This window comes from Gallinula chloropus (assembly GCF_964237585.1).
Source record: "Gallinula chloropus genome assembly, chromosome: 28".
NCBI classification, from domain to species: domain Eukaryota; kingdom Metazoa; phylum Chordata; class Aves; order Gruiformes; family Rallidae; genus Gallinula; species Gallinula chloropus.
Genome location: NC_140113.1, coordinates 4,373,656 through 4,394,263, shown reverse-complemented (window position 1 = coordinate 4,394,263; position 20,608 = coordinate 4,373,656). Strand labels below are relative to the sequence as shown.

The following is a 20,608-nucleotide window of genomic DNA, read 5'->3' as shown; positions in this document are numbered from 1 at the left end:
TGCTGCGATGTGCCTTCCCCCTTCCCTTCTCCCTTCCCTGCTGTGATTCATCTCTGCCCATGGCAGCAAATGGCCATGCACATAAACAAAACTAAACTAAAACCCTTGTGGGGGGAAGACAGGCACCTCCTGTTAGGCTCTGGGGATGGATAAAGCTCTGCAAAGGCTTCAGCCCGGCTCATTTTCGGTGGCTGAGGTCACCCCAGCTCCGCACAGCAGGTCCTGCCTGGCACAGCTGGGAGCCACTCGAAACCCCTCAAAGCTCTGGCAGCCAAATGCTGGGTAATGGGGTTTTATGCCCTTTTTTGGTTCCCCCCACATCCCCCACCCATGCCAGAGCTCTGGTGCTCTGCAAACAGGACACTCCTGATTAAAGGGGAAGTTTCTAAAGCAGCTTTAACCCTTTAGGGAGGGAGGGGGGTGCATAGACCCCTTTCTCCTCCCTATTACAACATCTCAGGGTGCTGCTGATGGTGATGAATCACCAACACCTTGTTTTTTCCACACTCTCACCCCAGCTGAGCACCCACAGCTGTGGATGCTGCTGACAGAGCAAGTCCCTGTGCCCCTGTGCCGTGCCTGCCCTGGGTTTCGGAGAGGCGCCACGCAAACCCTGGGCTGAGCAACCCAGCGCTGCCCTGGTTAAAAAGCTCTGGGAGGACGGATTGCTCACGCTGGGATTGCACAAGCTGAACCAGAGCCAGTTCTCTGTTTCTTAGAAATAAGCAGAGCCATGTCCCAGACCAGTTTCCCCTTCGCCGCCAGTTGGCCCGGCCGCCCTGCACGAGGAGCCCAGATCCAGTTGCAGCCTGTTCCCACCCCTGGGAACGGCGCTGGGGAAGGGAAGGACCTGGGTCTGCCTGCGGCACAGCCCTCGGGCGCGGGAACTGAAACCAAAAGGGGCAGCTGAGGAGTCCCTCCCGGGGAGCACGGGGTGTGGCTGGTGCTGCTTAAGGATATAGGTGGGATGGGATGCAGGGTGGGAGCTGGATGAGGGGTCTGGGGGGTACTGAGCGACCCCACAGCTGACACAGGCCATGAATCTCATGAGTGCATCTCCTGCATGGGCCCTGCAGGGCTGGTGCTGCTCGGTGCCATGAACCATCCCACTCCAGGACACGTTCCCATGGGCTGCCATGGACACCCAGCGCTGGGAGGGGGGAAATGGGGAGTCAGGGGGGCAGCTAGAGAAACTGAGGAGCCACGCAGGGATTGGGCACAGGGATGGGACACAGGGATGGATGGGACATGCAGGGATGGGACATGCAGGGATGGGACATGCAGGGATGGGACACGCAGGGATGGATGGGGGACACAGGGATGGATGTGACATGCAGGGATGGGACATGCAGGGATAGGACACACAGGGATGGATGGGACACGCAGGGATGGGACACAGGGATGGATGTGACACGCAGGGATGGATGGGACACACAGGGATGGGACACAGGGATGGATGTGACATGCAGGGATGGGACACAGGGATGGATGGGGGGGACAGCTATGGGACACAGGGATGGATGTGACATACAGGGATGGGACACAGGGATGGGACATGCAGGGATGGATGGGACACAGGGATGGATGTGACATACAAGGATGGCACACGCAGGGATGGATGGGACACACTCACCCCCGATCCGCCCCCCCTCCCCACGCCCCCGCGGAGCCGGGAGGCGGGCGGGGGGGAGCGGCCCGCACATGCTCCCTGCCTTGTTTTGCAAGGCCCGGCAGGGCCGCCCCGTCCCGCCCCGCCCCGTCCCGCCCCGCCGGGGCCGCCCCCGGGCGCGCCGGGCACTTAAAGGCGGCGGGGGCCGGGCCCGGGGACCGGGCTGCGCCACGGGCCGGAGCTCGCCATGATCTTCGATCGGCTCAAACGCTTTGTGATCGTGCTGGAGGGGGCGGAGGGGGATGATGCCCCGGCCGCCTTCAGCCCCGGGCAGGCGGTGTCGGGCCGCGTGGTGCTGGAGCTGGCGGCGGCGGCGCGGCTCGGCGCCCTGAGGCTGCGGGCGATGGGCGCTGCCCGCGTTCACTGGACCGAGTCCCGCAGCGCCGGCTCCAGCACCGCCTACACGCAGAGCTACAGCGACCAGGTGGAGTTTCTCTGCCACCGCGACACGCTGCTGGCACCCCCAGGTAGGGGACCCGCCCCCAGACCCACCCGAAAGCGGGGGCGTGGGGGCACTGGAGCCCCCGGGGGTGGATGTAACGGGTGCGGGGGGCAGCCCGGGGCAGGCAGCTGTGGGGTGCGGGACACCCCAGCAGCCGCAGCCTTGAGTGTGGGGGTACTTTAGGGTGCTGTGGGCTGGGGGTGTGGATGCCCCCCTCCTAGGCACCTGGAATGCTGAGTGCACTCCGGGGTGCTCTGCAGGACACCCTGGTTAGGGACCTGCCCCATAGGGTCCCCCCTTCTGTGGTGCTCCCTGGCAGAGCAGCAGCGATGGGGAGCTGCTGTGGTGGGTCAGGACCTTGCTTGGAGCAGAGGGTTTGGGCTGGGTGACCCCCCCAAAGCTCCCCCCCAGCCCCAGCTGCCTGTCCCGTGCTCAGAGGCAGGGTGGGATGCAGACCCATGAAGATGTGGGGGGCAAGGAGGGGGGCTTGGCCAGCCACCTTTCCTGGCTTGATGGGGCATCTCCAGGCTTGGAGCTGTAGTTTTGGGTGGCTGTGGGGAGAAGCAGAGCCTGCCTGGCTCTCCAAGGAGGCGCCCCAGGTTGTGCGTGCCTGGAGGCATGTGGAGGGCAGACAGTGCCCAGCAGTGTGGGACATGCCCGGCTCTCATGTTGCAGCCCTGACAGCGCTGCTGCAGTTTAACCCGGGCAGAAGCCTCCCTGTGTCATTGCCCTGTTCCCTCGCCCTGTCCTGTACGTCTCTGCCACTGATTCACCCAGGGAGGAAGTTCTGCGGGGGGAGATAACTGTCTGAAATCTGTTCTGCCCACAGACAATGGTGAAGTCACCGTCCTGCAGGCAGGAAGGCACGAGTTCCCCTTCACCTTCCAGCTCCCGGAGTAAGTTGATGTTTATTTTTCATTGCCTGGTGCAAAGGGGGAGGGAGAGGAGTGGTTTGGTGTGTTACTGTGTCCTGGGGGAGGGGGGGTATGGGAGCATCTTGGGGATGAGATTGTTCCAGCCAAACCCTTCTAAAGGGCTCCCTGCTCACCCCACAGGACGCTGGCTACCTCCTTCGAGGGAAAGCACGGCAGCGTGCGCTACTGGGTGAAAGCCAAGCTGCACAGACCCTGGGCCACGGTGAAGAAGGTGAAGAAGGAGTTCACTGTGATCGAACCCATCGACATCAACACACCTGCGCTGCTGGTGAGCTCCCCCTGCTCCTCCTCAGGGCAGCAGCATCCCAAACTTCCCAGGAAGGTGTCTGCCTCCCCTCCAGCATTAAAACACTAGCCTGACCTCCTGAGGGAATATTTTCTCCCCCATAACTTGTGCCCCCCAAGTCCTACCTGGGCTGGGCAGATGCCACTAGTGTCTCTTAGTTATTTGAGACATCAGTGCGTTGCAACAGCATCTTGCCTCAGCTCCCTCAGAAGCTGCTGATGTTCTGGGGCAGGCTCTCGGTGTGGGATGGTGCTTGCTTTGAGTTTATCCCTTCTTCCTGAAGAGCTTAAAGGTTTCCCTGTCTCCAGGCTCCCCAGGCTGGTGCGAAGGAGAAACTTGCTCGTGCCTGGTACTGCAACCGCGGCCAGGTGTCTGTGACCGCCAAGATTGACCGCAAAGGCTACACCCCAGGTGAGATGAGGTGCTGGTGCCCTTGAGGTTTTGGGGTAGACCCCAGCAGGAGGGGATTGGGGCTCACTGCGGGCTGGGCTCTTGACTTATGGCACAAAATCCTTCGGAGAGCTTCAGTGTGTGTGCCTGATGTGGGCAGCCTCCTTGGGACAGGTTCCTCTGGGGTGAAACCTTGTGCCTGCAGTGTCAGAGAGCGTGACCGACCCTGGGTGATCCTATGCAGGAATTCCTTGGGTCAGGACCTGGCTCTGGCTCCCCTCCTCCAACATGTGCATCTGTTTTGGTAGGTGAGGTCATTCCTATCTTTGCTGAGATCGACAACTGCACCAGCCGAGCGGTGGTGCCCAAGGCAGCCATCATCCAGACCCAGACCTTCATTGCTCGTGGCACCAAGAAGCAGAAGAAGTCGGTGGTGACCAGCATCGTTGGCGATCCCATCGCGGCAGGGAAGCGGGAAGTGTGGCACGGGCGGGCACTGAAGATCCCACCCGTGGGTCCATCCATCCTCCAGTGCCGCATCATCCAAGTGGAATACTCCCTGAAGGTGAGGGACCTCACAGGGAGCACTGCAGGAGCTCAGCCTGAGCATCCCCCTTCTCCCTAGAGCTGGGGTCCTCTTGCCTGCTTTTGGCTGGGGTGGAGATTTTGGGTCTTGGGTTCCCCCAGTGCAGCTGCCCCTGCGCTCCCCCCATGCTCATGTAGGAGCTTTTGCATTTCCTGCTGCAAGAATTCCCTCTCAGCCAGCTTGACCTAGTGCTGCAGGGAGGAATCTGCTCCCCCAGACTGGGAATGTACCAACAGCTTCCCTGCTATCTCCCTGAAGGTTTGTGTGGACATTCCTGGGACGTCCAAGCTGCTCCTTGAGCTGCCACTTGTCATCGGCACCATCCCACTGCATCCCTTCGGGAGCCGCACGTCCAGTGTCAGCAGCCAGTACAGCGTCAACCTGGACTGGCTGAGCACCATCCCGGAGCAGCCTGAGGGTGAGCGTCTCCCCTTCCCTGGGAACTGTCTGGGTGCTGCAGACCCCCCAGGGTACTTAATTACCTGGTTGTGGTGCTGCATCTCCTGAGTTCCCTCCTCAGGAACAGGGGAGGTTTAGGGACATACTGGATTTTTCAGCCCTTTTGGAGAGGGTTTTCCCATTCCCTGATGGTTCTCTTCTCCCTTCAGCTCCCCCTGAATACTCCACAGTTGTGTCCAGCCCAGAGGCTGAGCAGAGCCTGGCTCCGCCGTGCCGCAGCGAGCTCGGCGGTGTCCTGGAAGGTCCCTTCTTCGCCTACATCCAGGAGTTCCGCTTCCGGCCACCTCCGCTGTATTCGGAGGTAACAACCCCCCCCTGGGCTGGGATAGCTGCTGGGTGGTGGCTGGGATGTGTCCAGCTGGAATTCCTGACTCTAAACTTGGCTTTGCAGATCGATCCGAATCCCCCTTCAGGCACCATCCGCCCGCGCTGCATGACCTGCTGAGAGGAGCGCATCGGATGCGGGCGACAGCGTTGCCGATCCCTCAGGATAGGAACTTGCACCCTCACAGCACGATGGTGTGGAAATGGGGAAGCAGCAGCCAAGCCCCTGGCTCTGCTCACTGCCCTCACCTCCTCCTGGGACCGTCCCCACGCGTGGTGGTGTGGCCTGGTGCGTGGTAGGAGGACACGTGAAGCTCCACCGCGGAGCGGCTCCGCGTGCGGTTGGGCAGGATGCCGGAGGGTTAATGACAGTCCTGGTGTTTTGGGGTTCAAAGGGAGGATGTTTGCTCCCTCCTGGCCTGCAGCAGCCGTGCTCTGGTGACTCCTGCCATGGAAAATGGGAGCTCAGAGGTATTGCCAAGAGGATCCTTCAGTTGTGCCTGGGTTTGGGCAATGCAGGTGCTGCCCTTCTCCCACAGTCGCTCACCAGGACAGCAGCTCCTGAAGGAAGTAAAAGCCCATTTTCTGGCCAGATGAAGCAGAGACTGTCCACTGTCAATAATCTTTGCCACGAGCCCAGTGATGCCTTCGGGGGGAAGAGCTTGAGCTAGGCTATGGAATCTGCCAAGGCTCCCATGGCTCATAGCCGTGCAGAGGACCTGGAGGGTGAATTTATCATCTAGGGCAGCGTTTTGGTGCTGTTTACCAAGAACAGGAAAGCTGGTTCCTATGTGTCAACACCGAACTTGCCCAGCGTGCCGATGCCTCCCCTGTGATAGGGCTGAAGCCACCCCCCAGCCTGCAGTACTGTCCCACCACGGGGCTGTTGACAGCTCCCACGTGGCCAAGGAAAAGAGGAGGAAGCCCAGCCTGAGCCTGGGCACAGCCATGAATGCAGATGGGAGATGTGGAGTCCCGCTCAGGACAGCCTCAATCCTCTGCCCATCGCTGGGATCAGTGGCCCTGGTGTGGTGAGGACTCCCTGGCCTGGGAACCGGGTGCCACAGCCGCTTGAGCACATGTGCCAGAGACTCTGGCCTGACCTGAGCAGCGTTTAGGTGCAGAGGACCTTTTGCATTCCCTCACCGAGACAATCCTGCCCATGGGGCTCTCGCTGCCCTGCACACAACCAAAGCCAGGTGTGCCTTGGCCCTGCGCCGGGGCCGCACTCTGCTCGCCGAGGATTGCTCAGGTGCTTCACTTTTTGTATCTCTGAACACTTTTGTAATGACCACTTTTGTCTCTCACTGTTCTTTTGTACGACTCTTTGTTGGGGAGTTCTTGTTTTAAATAATAAATTCTTTAAACTCAGGTGTTCCCCCTGCTTTTTGTTGCTCTTTCTGCTCCCCACGGCCAGAGTGGTGTAGCTCACGTGGATGTTGGGGGGTCGGTGTGGGAGCATCATCCCATGGTTGGTACCCATCTTGGGGCTGTGGGAGGACAGACACACTCTCCTCCATCCCCAGAGCCTGGTGGTGACCTGGCACATCTGACATTCCTAGAGCAGCCAGGACACTTATGCTTGACTGTTCTCCTGGAGCAATGTGACAGCTGGGAACAGTGGCTGCAGGGAGGGCAGGGGGACCCCTCCCCCTGTGCCCTTGGGCTGAGGTTTGGGGTTTGACAGCATTTCCACGCTCCACCTCTCTCCTGAGCACAGCAAAGCTGGGAACGTGCGACCCAGGCCTTGTGTCAGGGTTAGCTACAGCTTCCACACACTGGGGTGTCAGAAAATACCCCCATGGGAGTGTTATTTCCCCCCTTGTTTGGTTGGGGGCGGGGTGGGGGTTTATTTGGGTGTTTGCTGAGCTGCAGCTGAGCACGTGTTCCTGCCATGGGCCGGGTGCTCAGCTGCGGCCTAGCCAGCTACCTCATCCCTGCGCCAGCCCGCTGCTCACGCAACCCACGTTCCAATCTGGTTTCTATTTGGCAGCCCAGCATCTTCCTGGGAAGAGGATTAACCGGCTGCACCGTGGATCCGTGTGCGTCCTCGTGTGGGGAGATACGTGCCTGGATCTGCCGCGCACGGCAGCGGCGGTTGGTGCTGTGTGGCCCCGGGGCTCAGCCCTGCTGGGGTGTTTTGGTGACATCAAAGGGTGCAAGATGCCATGTTGCAACCCCCTCTCTAGCTCAAGATGCCTCCCGAAGAAAGAAACCCTGTGATCAGCCCCCGGGCCCAACGTGCGACCATCCTCTGCTGCACCGCGGCACGGCACAAGGGAGCCATTCTACGCTGGCAAAGGTCGAGCTGCAGAGACAGCCGGGGGCTGCCAGTCAGACCCCGATCATCTGCCCCGGCTGCACAAGGGGATACTTATTCCCAGGGCCGGAGGGGGTGGAGAGCCACGGAGCGCCCTGACCGTCCCCCTGCACCCTTCTGGGAAAGCACGTCACGCCGTGACGGCGACAACGGCGGGGACAGGCCATGCCACGCCAGGAAACCCAACACTGGTGGGCATGGCTCCTGGGCCAGGGCTGGGAGGGATCTTTTCCAGCAGGAATTCCTGCAAATGCCTCCAGGTTTTTCTCGTAAAGCCGGGCAGTAGCGCGGCGAGGCGGGGGCACGGCCCGGCTAGGGCCCTTGCCAGCAAAGGGCCGCGCTCCTGAAGCCCAGAGGTGCTAAAAATACCCCGCCTGGATATTCAGAGCAGGGGTGACTGCAGAGCACCCCCCCAGCAGCACTTCCCCAGTCGCTGGCCATGCTGCCAGCGCTCCCTCTGGCTTTCTGTTTATCTTCCCCAGCTCCAAAGTCCTCACTGACCAGCCCCGACCTCTCTCCAGTGGATCGACATCGGGGTGGGGGGGTGTTGGGGCATGTGGGGGGTGCCTGGGGGTTGGCCAGCCCAGCAGCCCCATGCTATGTGCGGGGATGCCGGCTGCAGCACGGAGCCCCAGTGCTGGAGATGAGGCTCGTTACGCAATTACAGTGCTGGGATTATTTATAGCTCTTGGCCCTGCGCGTCGGAAAATGCTTCCCAGACCACCCGGCTAAGTCAGCTCCTCCAAGAGGCATGGAAATGCTGCACCCCCCATTCCTTCCCCCCCTGCTCGGCTCCTCTCTCTTCCCTCTTTGCCTTTCAGTCCCAAAAATGCAGCACCCCTCTGCCCCGGGGTGCTGGGACACCCCTGCCACAGCCCCTCCCTGCAGCATGGGGCGTGGGGGCTGCTCCTTGCTCCCAGCTCTCCCGTTCCCCAAAGGATGCTCGGTCCTGGCACAGCAGCTGTGGCCTCTCTGGTGCCTGTTGTTCCCCGGTGGAGGGTCAGCGCCAGGGGCCGTCGCGGCTGTGCCGCAGGGAGGGTGACACGCGAAGCTCGCGGCCATGCTGGCGCTGGCAGGGACAGAATGTGCCGGCACCAGCCGCAGCCTCGCGAGGGCCCGGGATTAGCTGCGCGGCTGCTGCCTCCCAGCCCGGGCACCCATCCAGCTCCCAAAACAAGCTCTGCCTTCCCCCATCCCAGCTGGGCTGAGCCCTGCGGGGTGCAGCTCACCCCAAAACCCACCAAGGTGGGGGGGGGTGGGCACCAAGGGCTAGGTTTGCCTGGGTTGGGGGGATCAGTGGCAATGGAAAATCTGGATTTTAGCTGGATGCTGATGCCACTCACCAGGGACAGGATTGATGTGCTGCTCAAACTCAGCCAAAGCCGGGCTCACACCCCGCAGAGCAGCGGGTTGGTGCTGCCAGGAGCACAAAGCCCTGCTCATCCCCAGGCTGCGGGGCCTGTGCCACACCAGCAGCTCCCCAAGCACCCCAGCAGCACTGTGCCTTGAGAGTCCCTGAGCACCCCAGCAGCACCAGGCCTTGCTCTGGCATTGCTCAGCTCAGCACCAGTACCGTCTCTGGGCTTGCCCTTCCCATGGCAGCGCCAGAGCACCGGGAAGCAGCCACGCAGCCGACATGCCCGGGCGGCACTGCGGCCGTTCTCTGCCCGCTGACTCAGCTCCCTGTTTGCCAGAGCTTCTCCCACCCACGCAAACCGCAGGCAAAGTCCCCGCATCCCCGTGCCGGGGTTTTCCCCGCCGGCCCAACAGGAATCGCAGCTTTTCCCAGGAGCCGGTGCCGGCACGGAGCCCCTCAGGGTGAAGAACCCAGGGTTGGGTGATGCCCAAACCCTTCTTCTCTCTGCAGTAGCTGGAGGGGCGCATTGCCTGTGCTGTGTGTCCCATCCCCAGAGATCACCATGGTGCTCACCAAGACACCCCACAAACCCCAACACCCCACAAGCCCTGACAGCAGTGGGTGCCACCAGTTGGCCATGGGGCTGCCGGGAGCAAACCACCACCTCAGTCACCATATGGACCCCAGCCCCTTGTTTTTTGGGCCACAGGTTGGGGGGGGTCCCTCACTATGGGGCTCTCCGGCCCCGTCACCGCTCCCTCCCTCCAGCAATGGAAATTTTTCACAACTATTTTGACTCTTATCCAGTTGTTTGGGAGCGAGGAAGGGGCCGGGCGCTGAGCACAAACATGTCTATGGATAAACAGCAGGGACCGAGCGGGGGGGGGGGCTGGAGCCAGGTGCCAGCAGGGGCCCTCCCCACCAAGTTGGGTGTCCCCCAGCACCGTGTCTGGGTCTCAGCAACCGGGAGCTGTCCCTGCAGGGACACAAATATTTTGGCTTTGTTAAAAACAAGGAAAAAAAAACATAAATCCCAACCCTAACAACACTAAAATAAATAAATCATCCCCCCACCCCCGTCCCCGAGTCACCCGACGGCGGCACGTGACGTGTTGGCACACAAACAGGCACCCAGCGGGGATGGGGATGCAGCCCGGCTCCCAAACCAGCACGGGCTGGGGTCTGGGGGGGTGACACGGCCGTGCCTTATCACAGGGTTGGGGCATGACTGGACTTTGTCCCCAGTGCCACTCCCCACGCCACCAGCTGGGTTTGTCAGCACTCCTGGATGTGGCTTCATGAAGCGCATGGAAACCGCCTCCCCCCCGGTGTGGGGGCACCAACTGGGGGGGGTTGGGGGGGGGGTGTCACAGTGTTGTGGCATCCCACACCCTGACTGCTGCATCTCCCCATGGCTAAAAACTCACTCATGCAGCATGTTTGGCATCATCAGGGGCTGCTCTGTGTGCCAGTGGGCGTGTGGCCATCTCCAGTGGGAAGACAAGGAAGGGTTGGGGGGCCATCACCCCGTTGCCCCATCCCCTCAGCTCCATCCCCCACCTGCTCCCCAGAAACAAAGCACCCCAAAACAGACTCAACCTCCTTCTTCCTCCCCCCACCCTGCCAGAAGCAGTGATTTTTGAGCTGATTTCAATTAAAAACCCTGGGGCCGAGCCCAGCTAGGGGGAGGAGGGTCTGAGCCAGCTGGCAGTGATGCCCACGCACGGCCAGGAGCCTGCAATTAACCCCCCTCCCCGCTCACTGACCTCGTTAGCAAGCCTGCACCCAATTATTTTTAAAAGCCAGGGTTTATTGGGGGTGGGGAGGGGGATTTTCCTGCTGGGTGGCTCTGTGTTAGCATATCCCAGTGCAGCAGTGGAGGTAGGGATAGCTGGGGGGGGTTGGGGCTGGTTGGAAGTGGTTGTGGCATCTCTGAGTGGTTCTGGGGGCTCTGGAGCTGGTTTGCTCTGCTTTCCCAGCAGTTTGGGATGGGGGGGTGAATGAGGGAGAGTCAATCAACTTGCAAAGAGCTGGTAAACACCCCGGGGAGCTGGTCTGGGGCGGGTGGAGATTGCTCTGGGTCCTGTTTTTATTGCTTTGCTGGCTGCTTGCTGTGAGATGGGCCCTTTCCCTGTGTGTGTGGATGGGGGGGTTGCTCTGAAAAAGGGGGAATTTGAGGGGGGGGGGAGGGCAATGGGTTGATCCATCTCCTGCCTAGCTTTCCAGATATGTTTATGAGGCAAACCTCATGCCTGTCCCATCCCATGTGTGCCAATGAGGGTACCATGTCCTCTCCTTCCTGGTCACCCCGTAGCCAGGGAAGCATCCTGCCCAGCTCCCTCTGCCCTTCCTTTGTGCCTTTCTCTCTTTTTTTTCTGTCGTTGCTGTAAGAGTTTGGTTGGGGAAACCCCCTCAAAACCATCCCATAGGTGTGTCCCTGCTGCTCCAGCCTGCTGCCAGAGCCTGGAGAGCTTCAGCTGTGCCAGGGGCTGAGCCCATGGCGGCTGCCCCGAAGCATTAATGCTGCAGGAAGAAAACATTCCCTGCCTTTCCCTGCGTGTTTCTTGCATGGCAGAGGGAGAGGATGGTTCATAACCACTTCTCCCAGCTCCCATGCTGGGGCATGCAGCATCCTAGGGGGGTTTTGAGGTGACTGGAGCACCCAGTGCATCCCAGAGCCCTTCTGAGAGGGGGGAAATGGCTCCTCGGGCCCTCAGCTCGGGGCTCTTCCTCAGGCCCTCAATTCAGCTCTTCCCCAAGCCCTCAGCTTGGCTCTTCCCAGGCCCTTGGCTCGGCTCTCCAGCCCCAGGGTCTATTGCTCCTGAAGCCGTTCCCATACTTCCCAGTGCGGAAGCGCGGCCTGGCCTGGTGAAGCCGTCGCGCTGGGTGAACTCGGCCTGACGCGAGCAGGACGGAGCCGGGGGCGCTGGGCCGCCGCAGGCCCTGCTCGTGAAGTAAAGCTCCAGTTGTTGTTGTTATTGTTGAGACACTGTGGGTTGCGAAACACCCGTGCTGAAATACCCGTGACTCCAGAGAAAACAAGCTCAGCCCAGCTGCAGCTGGTGGCTGGCTGGCTGTCCAGCTGTGTCCGTCTGTCCCGCCGCCATCCCTGCAGCCCCCTCCCCGCTGCACGGGATGTCTCTACCACTGATGCTTGGGGTTTTCTGTGATTATTTCTTTTTTTGAGGGGGGAGCAAACCCCAAAAGCTTGTCTCAGGAGGGAGAAGCCCCAGTCCCTGCCTGTGGAGGTTTCCTAACCCCAAGGATCTGTGGAGCATCCCGGCTGTGGAGGTTCTGCCGTGCTGGGGTGGGGGCAGATGAGCTTTCTGGGTGAGATGCAGCCTGTGAATTCTGCTTGGAGAATAGATTTTTAATAATTAATTAATTAAGCAGCCTAGGGATCAGCTTGTTTGCTTAGAGATTAAGGCAGAGCAGCTCCTGGATGGTCATGTAATCCCCCGGGAGCAGGTGGCATTGTGTAGGTGGCAGCGGTGGCTCTTTGCCCAGCAAATCCTCCTGCTCTTCCTCCTCCTCCTCCTCCCTACCATGGCTGGCAGCCACTCTTCTGTGGGCTGCGGCTTGGGGTGGGAGAAGGGGTGTGGGGAAGGGGTTTGGAGAGGGATGGAGGGATGAGCCGGGGTAGGGGGGGGCTGCGCCTTTCCCAGTTGCTAAAACCAGGCTGATGCTCCCTGTGCTTCCCTGGGGCTGGGAAACAGGTTGAACCTCCCGAACTGGGAGCAGAATCCCAGCTGGGACCCGCAGGGAGGGACCTTGGGCCTCCCAAGGGCTGATGTGTGGGGGCTGTAACAACCCCCTTGGGCTGTGTTAAGGCTGTGACGGCTGAGCTGGGAGCAAATCCCTGGCTCTGAGCATCCTCCCACAGCTCCAGCTGGCTGCTCCGAGCGCATTCCCAGGATGCAGCACTGAATTTTCCGGGTAAAACCCCTCACATGTGTCACCAGTGCCATTGGCTTTTGGGGATGTGTCGCCTGGACCCTGTGGGAATGGGGAGGGAATAAGGGGAGGGTTTTTTTTCCCTCTTTAGGGCAGGGATGCTCTGTGCTCCCCTCGGAAAACAGCACCTTGACCCCAGGCACGGGGGCAGCGCTGGCACCCGCGGGCGTAAACAGCAGGACAGAAATAGTCGGCGTATCGGGCAATATAAAAAGGCGCCGCGGGGCGTAATCAGATGTCCTGCTCTAAAAATAAAAGGGATGGAATTAGCTGCCTGTAAAGGTGTTGGGGTATGGGTGGGTGGGTGGGTGCTCTACTCGCCTGGGAAGACCCTGAGGCCAGGGTGGGGGGGGGCTGTTTATGCCTGAGCTGTCCTAGGAGGAGTTCTCTGTTCAGTGTAAGGAGTTGCCCGTTCTCAGGCTGGGATGGTGGCAGCTCTCACAAGGTGTCCAGGCTCCTCCGTGGGCTCCCAGCTGGATGGAGGCGTGGGGAAGGTCAATTCCTGGCTGCCAGAGCTGGCCCCGCAGTTGTCCCCGGGTCACTGGGCTGGGAGCAGCTCCCAGAGACTCATTCAGAAACGAGCCCTGTGAAATTTAAACTCATTAGAAAGTCCCAAGCTGCTCACTCACACTAATTGGCGAGGCCAGCTTAATTAGTTTTGCCCGGCATGTTGCCTGTGGGCTCTGCCCAGCTCCGTCTTCCCAGCTGAGCACTGACCAGCTCGGGACACGTGTGGGAAAGGATTTGTGGGGCTGTCGGTGGGGATGGGGCTAGCCCCAAAGGCATCGGGGTGGGATCAGTCCCCAGAGGGTGACCCTGTGGGGGCGATGGAGGAGGGGGTGGTCTTCTGTGTGTGTGTGTGTGTGTCCCTGTCCCCCGGGGTGTTTTTAATGCCACGGTTGGGCCCAGCTGTCCCGGCATGAACTCGTTCCGTGCCCAGCAATGATTAACCGCTGGCGGCGCTTGGCCCCGAGCCGGGCAATGTGTTTACCGCTGCCGCCCAGCCGTGCTGAGCCGTGACCCCAGCACCGCTTCCTTCCCTGCTCGGGTCCCCAAAACCGGGTGGTAAACAGGGCCCGGGGCTGCAACCCGAGCGTGCCGGTAACGGGATACTTCCTCCGCACGTGGCTGGCCTGGTGCGCTGCTGGGCAGCCTGGCACTGCCCAAATCCCCCCCAAAAACCCTAAGTTTGAGTTTCTCAGCAGTTTTTCCAGGGTTGGGGGGCAATGCTGGGTCACCAGCATCCAGGAGATCCCGGGGATGGAGGGTGCTGGGGAGCAGTGGGGGGTGCTGGGGAGCAATGGGGGATACTGGGGAGCAAGGGGGTGAAACTTGGGCTTTGTGCCATCATGGTCCCTGCCAGATGAAACCCCCCCCCTAGTTTGCAGCTGGGAAGCTGCTGGCAGCGTGGGGGTCTGTGGGGAGAGAAAGACGGATTCTCTCTGCTGGGAGGTGGGGAAGCACCCTGGGGACGCCCCATGGGGACGCGGGGCTGGTGCCACCTCGTGGCTTTGCTGGTGGCTGAGACGTGCTGGGCGTGCAGCACCGGACACTGGTGGGTGTGGGGAGGGGGATCCCCGCGTTCCCAGCCATTGGAACACCCCCGTTGCAGCCATCCCCATCCCCAGAGAGATGGGAAAAGCCATAAATCCCCCCCCCCCTCCCCTCGCCATGGCTGGCGGAGGTGGGGACGTGCCGAAACGCAGCCACGTGCCGCCCTGGCCACGCTCCCCGGTGCCTCGTCTCCGGTGTGGTTTCCGCTCCCTGTGTGCTGGTACCATGAGGGTAGTTTTATCTTCTTTGGTGAAATCCTTTGCAAAAACCAGGTCTGGGGCTCAAAGCAGCAGCGAAGGGGCCGAGGAGGAGGCTGAGCCGCAGGCCGGCAGCTGCGGCAGAGCCGCGGTGGCTGCGCTGGCGCTGCCTTTCCCGGCCTCCCCCGTGCCGCTGAGCTGGGGCTTTATTTCCTCCCCGGGGTTTTTGCACTCTCAGCAAGGAACTGCCGAGGCCTCTGGCCCCCGCGTGAGGCAGGCGCAGCCACAAACCACACTCCTGCTTTGCCTCCATCTCCCCTTCTGCCCCAGATAAGGCCCGAGGCGGCAGCGGGGCCCCACGCCAGGGGTGCTGGGGGCTCCCCCATTCAGCCCCCTGTCCCGCTGCATCCCCCGCAGCATCGTGGGTGGCTCTGACTCCAAATCCTCCTGGGAATCTGTGCTGGGTGGGCAAGGGGAAGGGCTCAGCCCTGCTGCTTCGTGCTCCCCTTTCCTTGGGGGGTTAATTGCATTGTTCATTTGGGGGCTTTGCTGTATTTTTGGTGCTGTTTTATTGTTATTTTTGTTGTTGTGAGTAGCCAGTGGGGTTTGTGACCCCGTCCTGCTGCGGCGATGCTGATCCCAGCTGCAGCAGCGGTGGGCCCAGCTGTGGCAGGGGGGCAGCTGTCTGGGATGATCCAGCCAAGGATGGACCCTCAGCCCCGGCTGGATCCTGCCTCCACTCTCCCTCCTTATCGTCCCCGATGGCGGCTGGAAGTGCCTGGGATCCCGGCCCCGTGCAGCGCTGCTCCTCAAGGCGCTGCCTCCTGTGTCCTGGAAACCAGAAAATCCCTGGAAGTGCTGGACCAAGGGTGAACCCATGGGGGGGTGGGTGCTCAGCATCCCACAGGACCCTTCTCATCCTGCTCCTGCCATCCGCTACCCCAGCCTGGCACCGGCTGTGGCACCGATGTCTCCAGTGATGGGTCCCATCCTTCCTCATCCCTGATGATGATGGGTTTGTCAAAGAGGTGCAGGGCGATGGGGACGGGCGTCTGGCACAGCCCCTGCCTGCCTTCCTCTTCCTCCTCCTCCTCCTCATCCTCACTGCCAGGCGGCAGAGATCCCAGCGGGCTCAGCACCTCCTGCCTGCGGTAGGTGACCGGCAGCTCTTTCTCGGGGCCTGGCAGTTCTTCAGCTGCGGGCTCGGGGAGCAGCGTGCTGGGCTGCGTGCTGGTCTCACTGATCTCCTTGCCAGGACCCAGCTCTGTCAGCAGCAGCTCGGCCGGGCTGAACCTCTCCAAGGGCTCCACAAAGCCTGGCCAGGGCTGGCCCTGGGGGTGGGATGTGGTTGGAGTGGGATGTCCCATGCCCGGGTGCCCGCTGGGGTGCAGGATCTGCCCCCTCCTGCTCCTGGCATCTCACCTGGCTCATTTCACCAGCTGAGAACTGGATGGCTTTGCTGCCCACCGGCTTGGGCAGGGGTGGGAAGAGGAGGCGGCAAGCCCTGGGGAGGGAGGATTGGTGATGGGGGGGGGGGGTAAGGTGAGAGGTGGCTGGGGCAGGGAGGGGTTGAGGGGTGCCACTGTCACCTCCTTTTGCTCAGGTGGTAGATGACAGCTGCTGCAGGGACGCTGAGTGAGATGGCCAGGTACTTCAGGTGGGAGTTCCGCACCGGCTCCTGTGGACCTGGGGATGGGCAGGTTGGGTGGTGGCACCTCTATCCCCAGCACGCCGCAGGGGACACCGGGAACCGTTTCGGGACATCACCAGTACCCCATGGAGAGCACCCCATGGGGATAGGGGAGGGGATGGGGTCTGCATCCATTACCCATTGCCTTGGTCTGGAAGTGCCACCAAGTGCTGCAGGTCCCCTGGTTCTCTGCTGTCACCTCCCGAACGCCCACCCTGTACGCGGTGCTGGGCCGCAGGTTCCAGAGGGTGTGGTGCGACGCCGCGGCGTCCGCTTCGGCATCTGGGCAAACATAGGGGGGTGTGAGGCCAGCAGCACCCTCCTCATGCCCTGTGGGGTTCAGGGGGGGGTCCCCACTCACAGGTGACGCTCTCCCCCTCGGCTGCAAGGCAGATGAGGTACTTGGCCAGCACCCCGGGACAGGCAGCACGGGGAGACGGGCTCCACTGGAGGGTGACGGTGGCATCCCCGGCGCTGGCGTTGATGCGGATGGGCACCCCCAGCGAGGCTGCATGGGTGCCAGAAGAAAACATGGGAGGGGAGGGGGTTGAGACCCCCCCCCCCACCCCTCATATTCAGCAGTTAAAGCAGGTGCCTGTCCCCCAGCTGTACCGTTGCCAGCGTAGTGGTGCCGCAGGGCGAAGGTGGACCAGCCCTGTGCCGGGGCCCAGCCGTGCACGGCCAGGCGGTAACACGCCGGCGTTTCCAGCGCTCCTGCAGTGAGAATCCTGGTTAAAGGACAAGCCTGAGGTTGGGGGGACGGGTCGGGGGGGGGGGGGGGGGGGGCTCTGGGCACTCCCTTGCCTCTCTCCACATGGATGCTCCTGGCAGGAAAGTCCCGCTGGATGCAGACGCTGCGGTTCAGGGCTCCTGGCAGCAGCTGCTGCTGCTCGAAGCAGTAGAGGAAGCCGGGACTGGGCGCTTCCCACCGCGCCGTCACGGTGCCGCCGGCCACGCTGACATCCTTGAAGCTGAGATCTGGGGTGGAACAGGGGGTGTGAGGGATGGGGCTGGGACCAGGGACTCCCTCGAGGTTCCTGGGGAGCGCGGTGCGTCCGCGGGGCTGGTACCTGCCCGCTCCTCTGCTGGCACATGGAGCTGCCACGCCGGCCCCATCCCGGCAGCGTTGGCTGCTGTCAGTGAGACATCATACTCTGCCCCGGAGAGGGTGAGGTTGTGTGCTGTCACCTCTGTCCCCACCACCACTGTGTCCTCCTCGGCGCAGCGGCACGCCAGCATGCGGGCACGCAGCGTGATGGTGACCTGCCCCTGCTCCTTGGGGGCTGGCTGAGGGGGGAGGAGGGAGAGGGGGTGGCTCAAGGGGGGGTGATGTGGTAGGGGGATGCCTGGAGGGTGCCCAGGGATGCTGCTGTACCTGCCAGCCCAGGCTCAGCACTCGCTGCCCGTCTGTCCCCAGCGTTCCCAGTTGGTAGCTCAGCACTGGACTTGCCAGGATTTCTGTGGGAGGAATGAGCCTGGCTGGGGTAGGGGTATTTTTGGGAGCCACCGGGATCCCACCTGCCTCCTCTCCTCTTCCTCACCCTCAGGAACGAAGATGGTGCTGCTCCAGTTGCTCCAGTAGCTGCTCCAGTGGGGAGGTTTGTACCGGAGCTGGACCTCGAAGGCGCCGTTGTCCCCCAGGACACAGGTGACTGGAGTGGGGTGGCAGGGTCAGGTGGGGGGTGACACACACACACCCCACCAGCTTTTGGTCATTGTGGGGTGCTAGGGGCAGTGGGGCAGAGCTCCCCTGCCTGGGAGCACCCCCGGGAGGCCCTCGCCCCCCACGGGTCACACCAACCTGGGTTATCCTTCTCCATTGCCACCTTGCACGTCACCTGGAGAGAGAGATGGGGGTGGAACCACCCACCCAGTGAAACCAGTATGTCACTGGGACACGAAAGCAATGCTACCCTGTTGTCTTGCACACCCCCAGCATCCAGGAATGTGAACACATAGATGGGGGGCAGGGTGGCCAAGAGGGTCCCCTCAGCTGGGGTCCCACAGCATCAGCCCTGGGAGCTCCTGGAAGCAGCTGTGAGGGGTTGGAGGGTTCCCCAGCTGCAGGGGGTGGGGAGAGAAGTGGGTTCACTGGGGACAAGCGGCCGGATTTCATCCATCACCATCATTAGTCTAATCCAGGGTTTGCCTGTGTAATCCCGATGAGCCGCAGCCCGATCCCACGGCCGGGGCGGGGGGACCAGCAGAGCTGGGAACGCAGCAACACAGCGGGATGGGGATTGGTTTCAGGGGACTGGTGGTGTCCCCAGGCTGCCTGGGGCACCGCGGTGCTACCGGCCGGCTTTTACCTGTGTCCAGCCGCCGTCACCCGCGGTGCGGAAGCGAGCCTCCCACCGCAGCGCCTGGCTCTCACGGTGACACGGGGGCACTGGCACCCACAGCTGCAGGTGGCCACCAGCCTTCTTGAAGGGCACATCGCTGGGGGGTGGGTCTGGCTTCACTGTCAAGACCAGGTGGTGTCACGGTTATCGGTGCCGCCGCCAGCACCCAGCCCGGCCCCGCAGGCACTTACCAGCTTTGTCGAGGTAGAGGGTGAGGTTGGGGGTCCTGTGGACTTGGTCCCCCCAGCGCGCCTCCACCCAGGCTGTGGTGTTGGTGAGGACGTAAACCTGAAGGTGCTTCAGGGTGTATGTTGTCCTCGTGCCCGCCTGGAACTGCCGGCACACCGTGGGCACCGTGAAACTGGGGAGGGAAAGGGGGACAAGGTTGGATCCCCATGGGGGCAGTGCTTGCTGTCTGGGGGGGCTGGGGGTGTGGAGGGACCCCCATGTGTCCCAGCGCATCCCATGGGCTCCCTGAGACGTGGCACCCAACTCACCAGAGCGTCAGGAGGTAGGAGGTGTTGCCGGTGGGGCCGTGGGGTGGCCAGGAGCAGAGGAACCAGCGGGACCCACACTGCTTCCAGCACTCCAAACCTGGGGCTGGGGGGGTGCCTGTGGGGAGAGGGCAGCAGCTGGGGACTCCCCACCCCAAACCCTGGCAGGTCGGGCAGGGCTGGCACGGAGCAGCGGGATACCTGTGCCAGGTCAGGGCGCTGCTACACCCCGGGGAGCAGAGCAGCCGGATGGGGGTGATTCTCACCCAAAAACCCACGGGTTCCCCCCTCCCTGGGGATGGGGTGCTGGCCGGTTCTGCCCACCCCCAGCCCCTACCAACCGCCGGTGGGGATTCACCCAGCTTCGCTCTCTCTCCGCGGTTTCGAGCGAGCGTCTCCATCGCAGCTCCCCAGCCCTTATCACCCCCAATCGTTCATTGAAAGTCTTCTCAAGTTATCTCTCATCTCCCGGCACCGCAGGAGCACTTACCGCCCCGCGCCAGCGCCGCCAGCGCCGCCACCAGCCACCCCAGCATCAGCCTCCTAGGGTGGCCCACCACGAATCCGGGGCTCCGCTGCCTTCCCCAGCTTCCCGGTCCCCCAGCACCCAGCATGGGTCCCCCCCCGACTCGGCAGCAGCCGCCGTGGCGCTGAGTGCAGCTCCCCACAACCGGCATTTCCTCCTGTGCCGAAAGCTTGCCAAAGGGTGGCCGCTCCCAGGCAGGGCAGGGTGCGACCTGTGGGCGCATATGCCTCACTCTTACCAAAAGCAAAAGAGAAAGCAACCCAAATATCCCCCTTTTCTGGCAGCAGGGCTGCCGGGACGCAGGCACAGCCTGTCCCGCTTGTGCCGCGTGCTCTGGCCGTGCCGCGTGCCCCGGCGCCCCGGGGAGAAGTGCAAGGTAAGCGAAAGATGCTGCCTGGGGGTTTTGAGGGTTTGGGGTTTGGGTTGACTTTTGTTTTGTTGTTTTCGGTAAGTTTTGGGGACTCGGTTTGGCTCCTCCACCCATCGCCGGGCAAAGCTCAGGCTGCTGCAAGGGATTTGGGGTTGTTGGGGTCTCCAGCAGTGTGAGCGTCCCCAAAACCGCACTCCTGTGACCGTCCCCCTGGGCAGCGGTGAACAAAGCCCCAGTGAGGCAGGAGAGCGTGGTGTCACCGGGACGCCGGCAGCCGCGTGACGGGGTGGGTGACCTCGGGACGGCGGAGCCGGGTGGCACCGAGGGCCGTGCACAGAGTCCCCTTGTTCCCACTGAAAGTGTCGCCTTGTGCGGCCTTCGCTCGGGGCTGGAGGGCAGCGGGAGCATCCCTGGGCTGGGGACCTCTGGTCCTGCTGCCATGGGCACGGCCGGGCTCTGGGCACAGAGGGACCCTGGCACCTCCCACCCTCCCGCCTCGCTGTGTGCCCCCTTTGCCCTCCCAGCCGGGGGTGCCGTGCCAAACTGTGCCGTGCCACAGAGCAGGGCTGTGCTGTACCCAGCCAGGCTGTGCCAGGCCACGCTAAAGTGGGTCAGGTCATGCTGTGCCATGGCCACACCAGGCTGGGCCGTGCTGTACCACGCCAAACTGGGCCGTGCCGGGCTGTGCCACACTGGGCTGGGCAGCACTGGGC

The 20,608-nt window shown here is 62.3% G+C and overlaps 2 protein-coding genes across 2 annotated transcripts; one reads left to right on the top strand and one right to left on the bottom strand.

Moving 5' to 3' along the window:
- The first annotated feature begins 1,840 nt into the window (after nt 1-1,840).
- Nucleotides 1,841-6,458, top strand: ARRDC2 (arrestin domain containing 2). Its single transcript, XM_084276263.1, has 8 exons — nt 1,841-2,136; nt 2,941-3,007; nt 3,167-3,314; nt 3,641-3,743; nt 4,031-4,287; nt 4,567-4,726; nt 4,917-5,068; nt 5,159-6,458. The coding sequence occupies exons 1-8, from the start codon at nt 1,857-1,859 to the stop codon at nt 5,210-5,212; spliced, it is 1,221 nt and encodes a 406-aa protein (XP_084132389.1). The 5' UTR covers nt 1,841-1,856; the 3' UTR covers nt 5,213-6,458.
- Nucleotides 6,459-15,044: 8,586 nt separating this feature from the next.
- On the bottom strand, nt 15,045-19,535 carry IL12RB1 (interleukin 12 receptor subunit beta 1; the record flags this gene model as incomplete). Its single annotated transcript, XM_084276154.1, has 15 exons — nt 15,045-15,804; nt 15,896-15,977; nt 16,063-16,159; nt 16,302-16,445; nt 16,525-16,671; nt 16,776-16,877; nt 16,968-17,141; nt 17,234-17,450; nt 17,539-17,621; nt 17,705-17,815; nt 17,965-18,001; nt 18,473-18,624; nt 18,697-18,866; nt 19,003-19,117; nt 19,490-19,535. 15 exons carry the CDS (start codon nt 19,533-19,535, stop codon nt 15,367-15,369), a joined length of 2,115 nt encoding a protein of 704 aa, XP_084132280.1. The 3' UTR covers nt 15,045-15,366.
- Between the last annotated feature and the right edge of the window lie 1,073 nt (nt 19,536-20,608).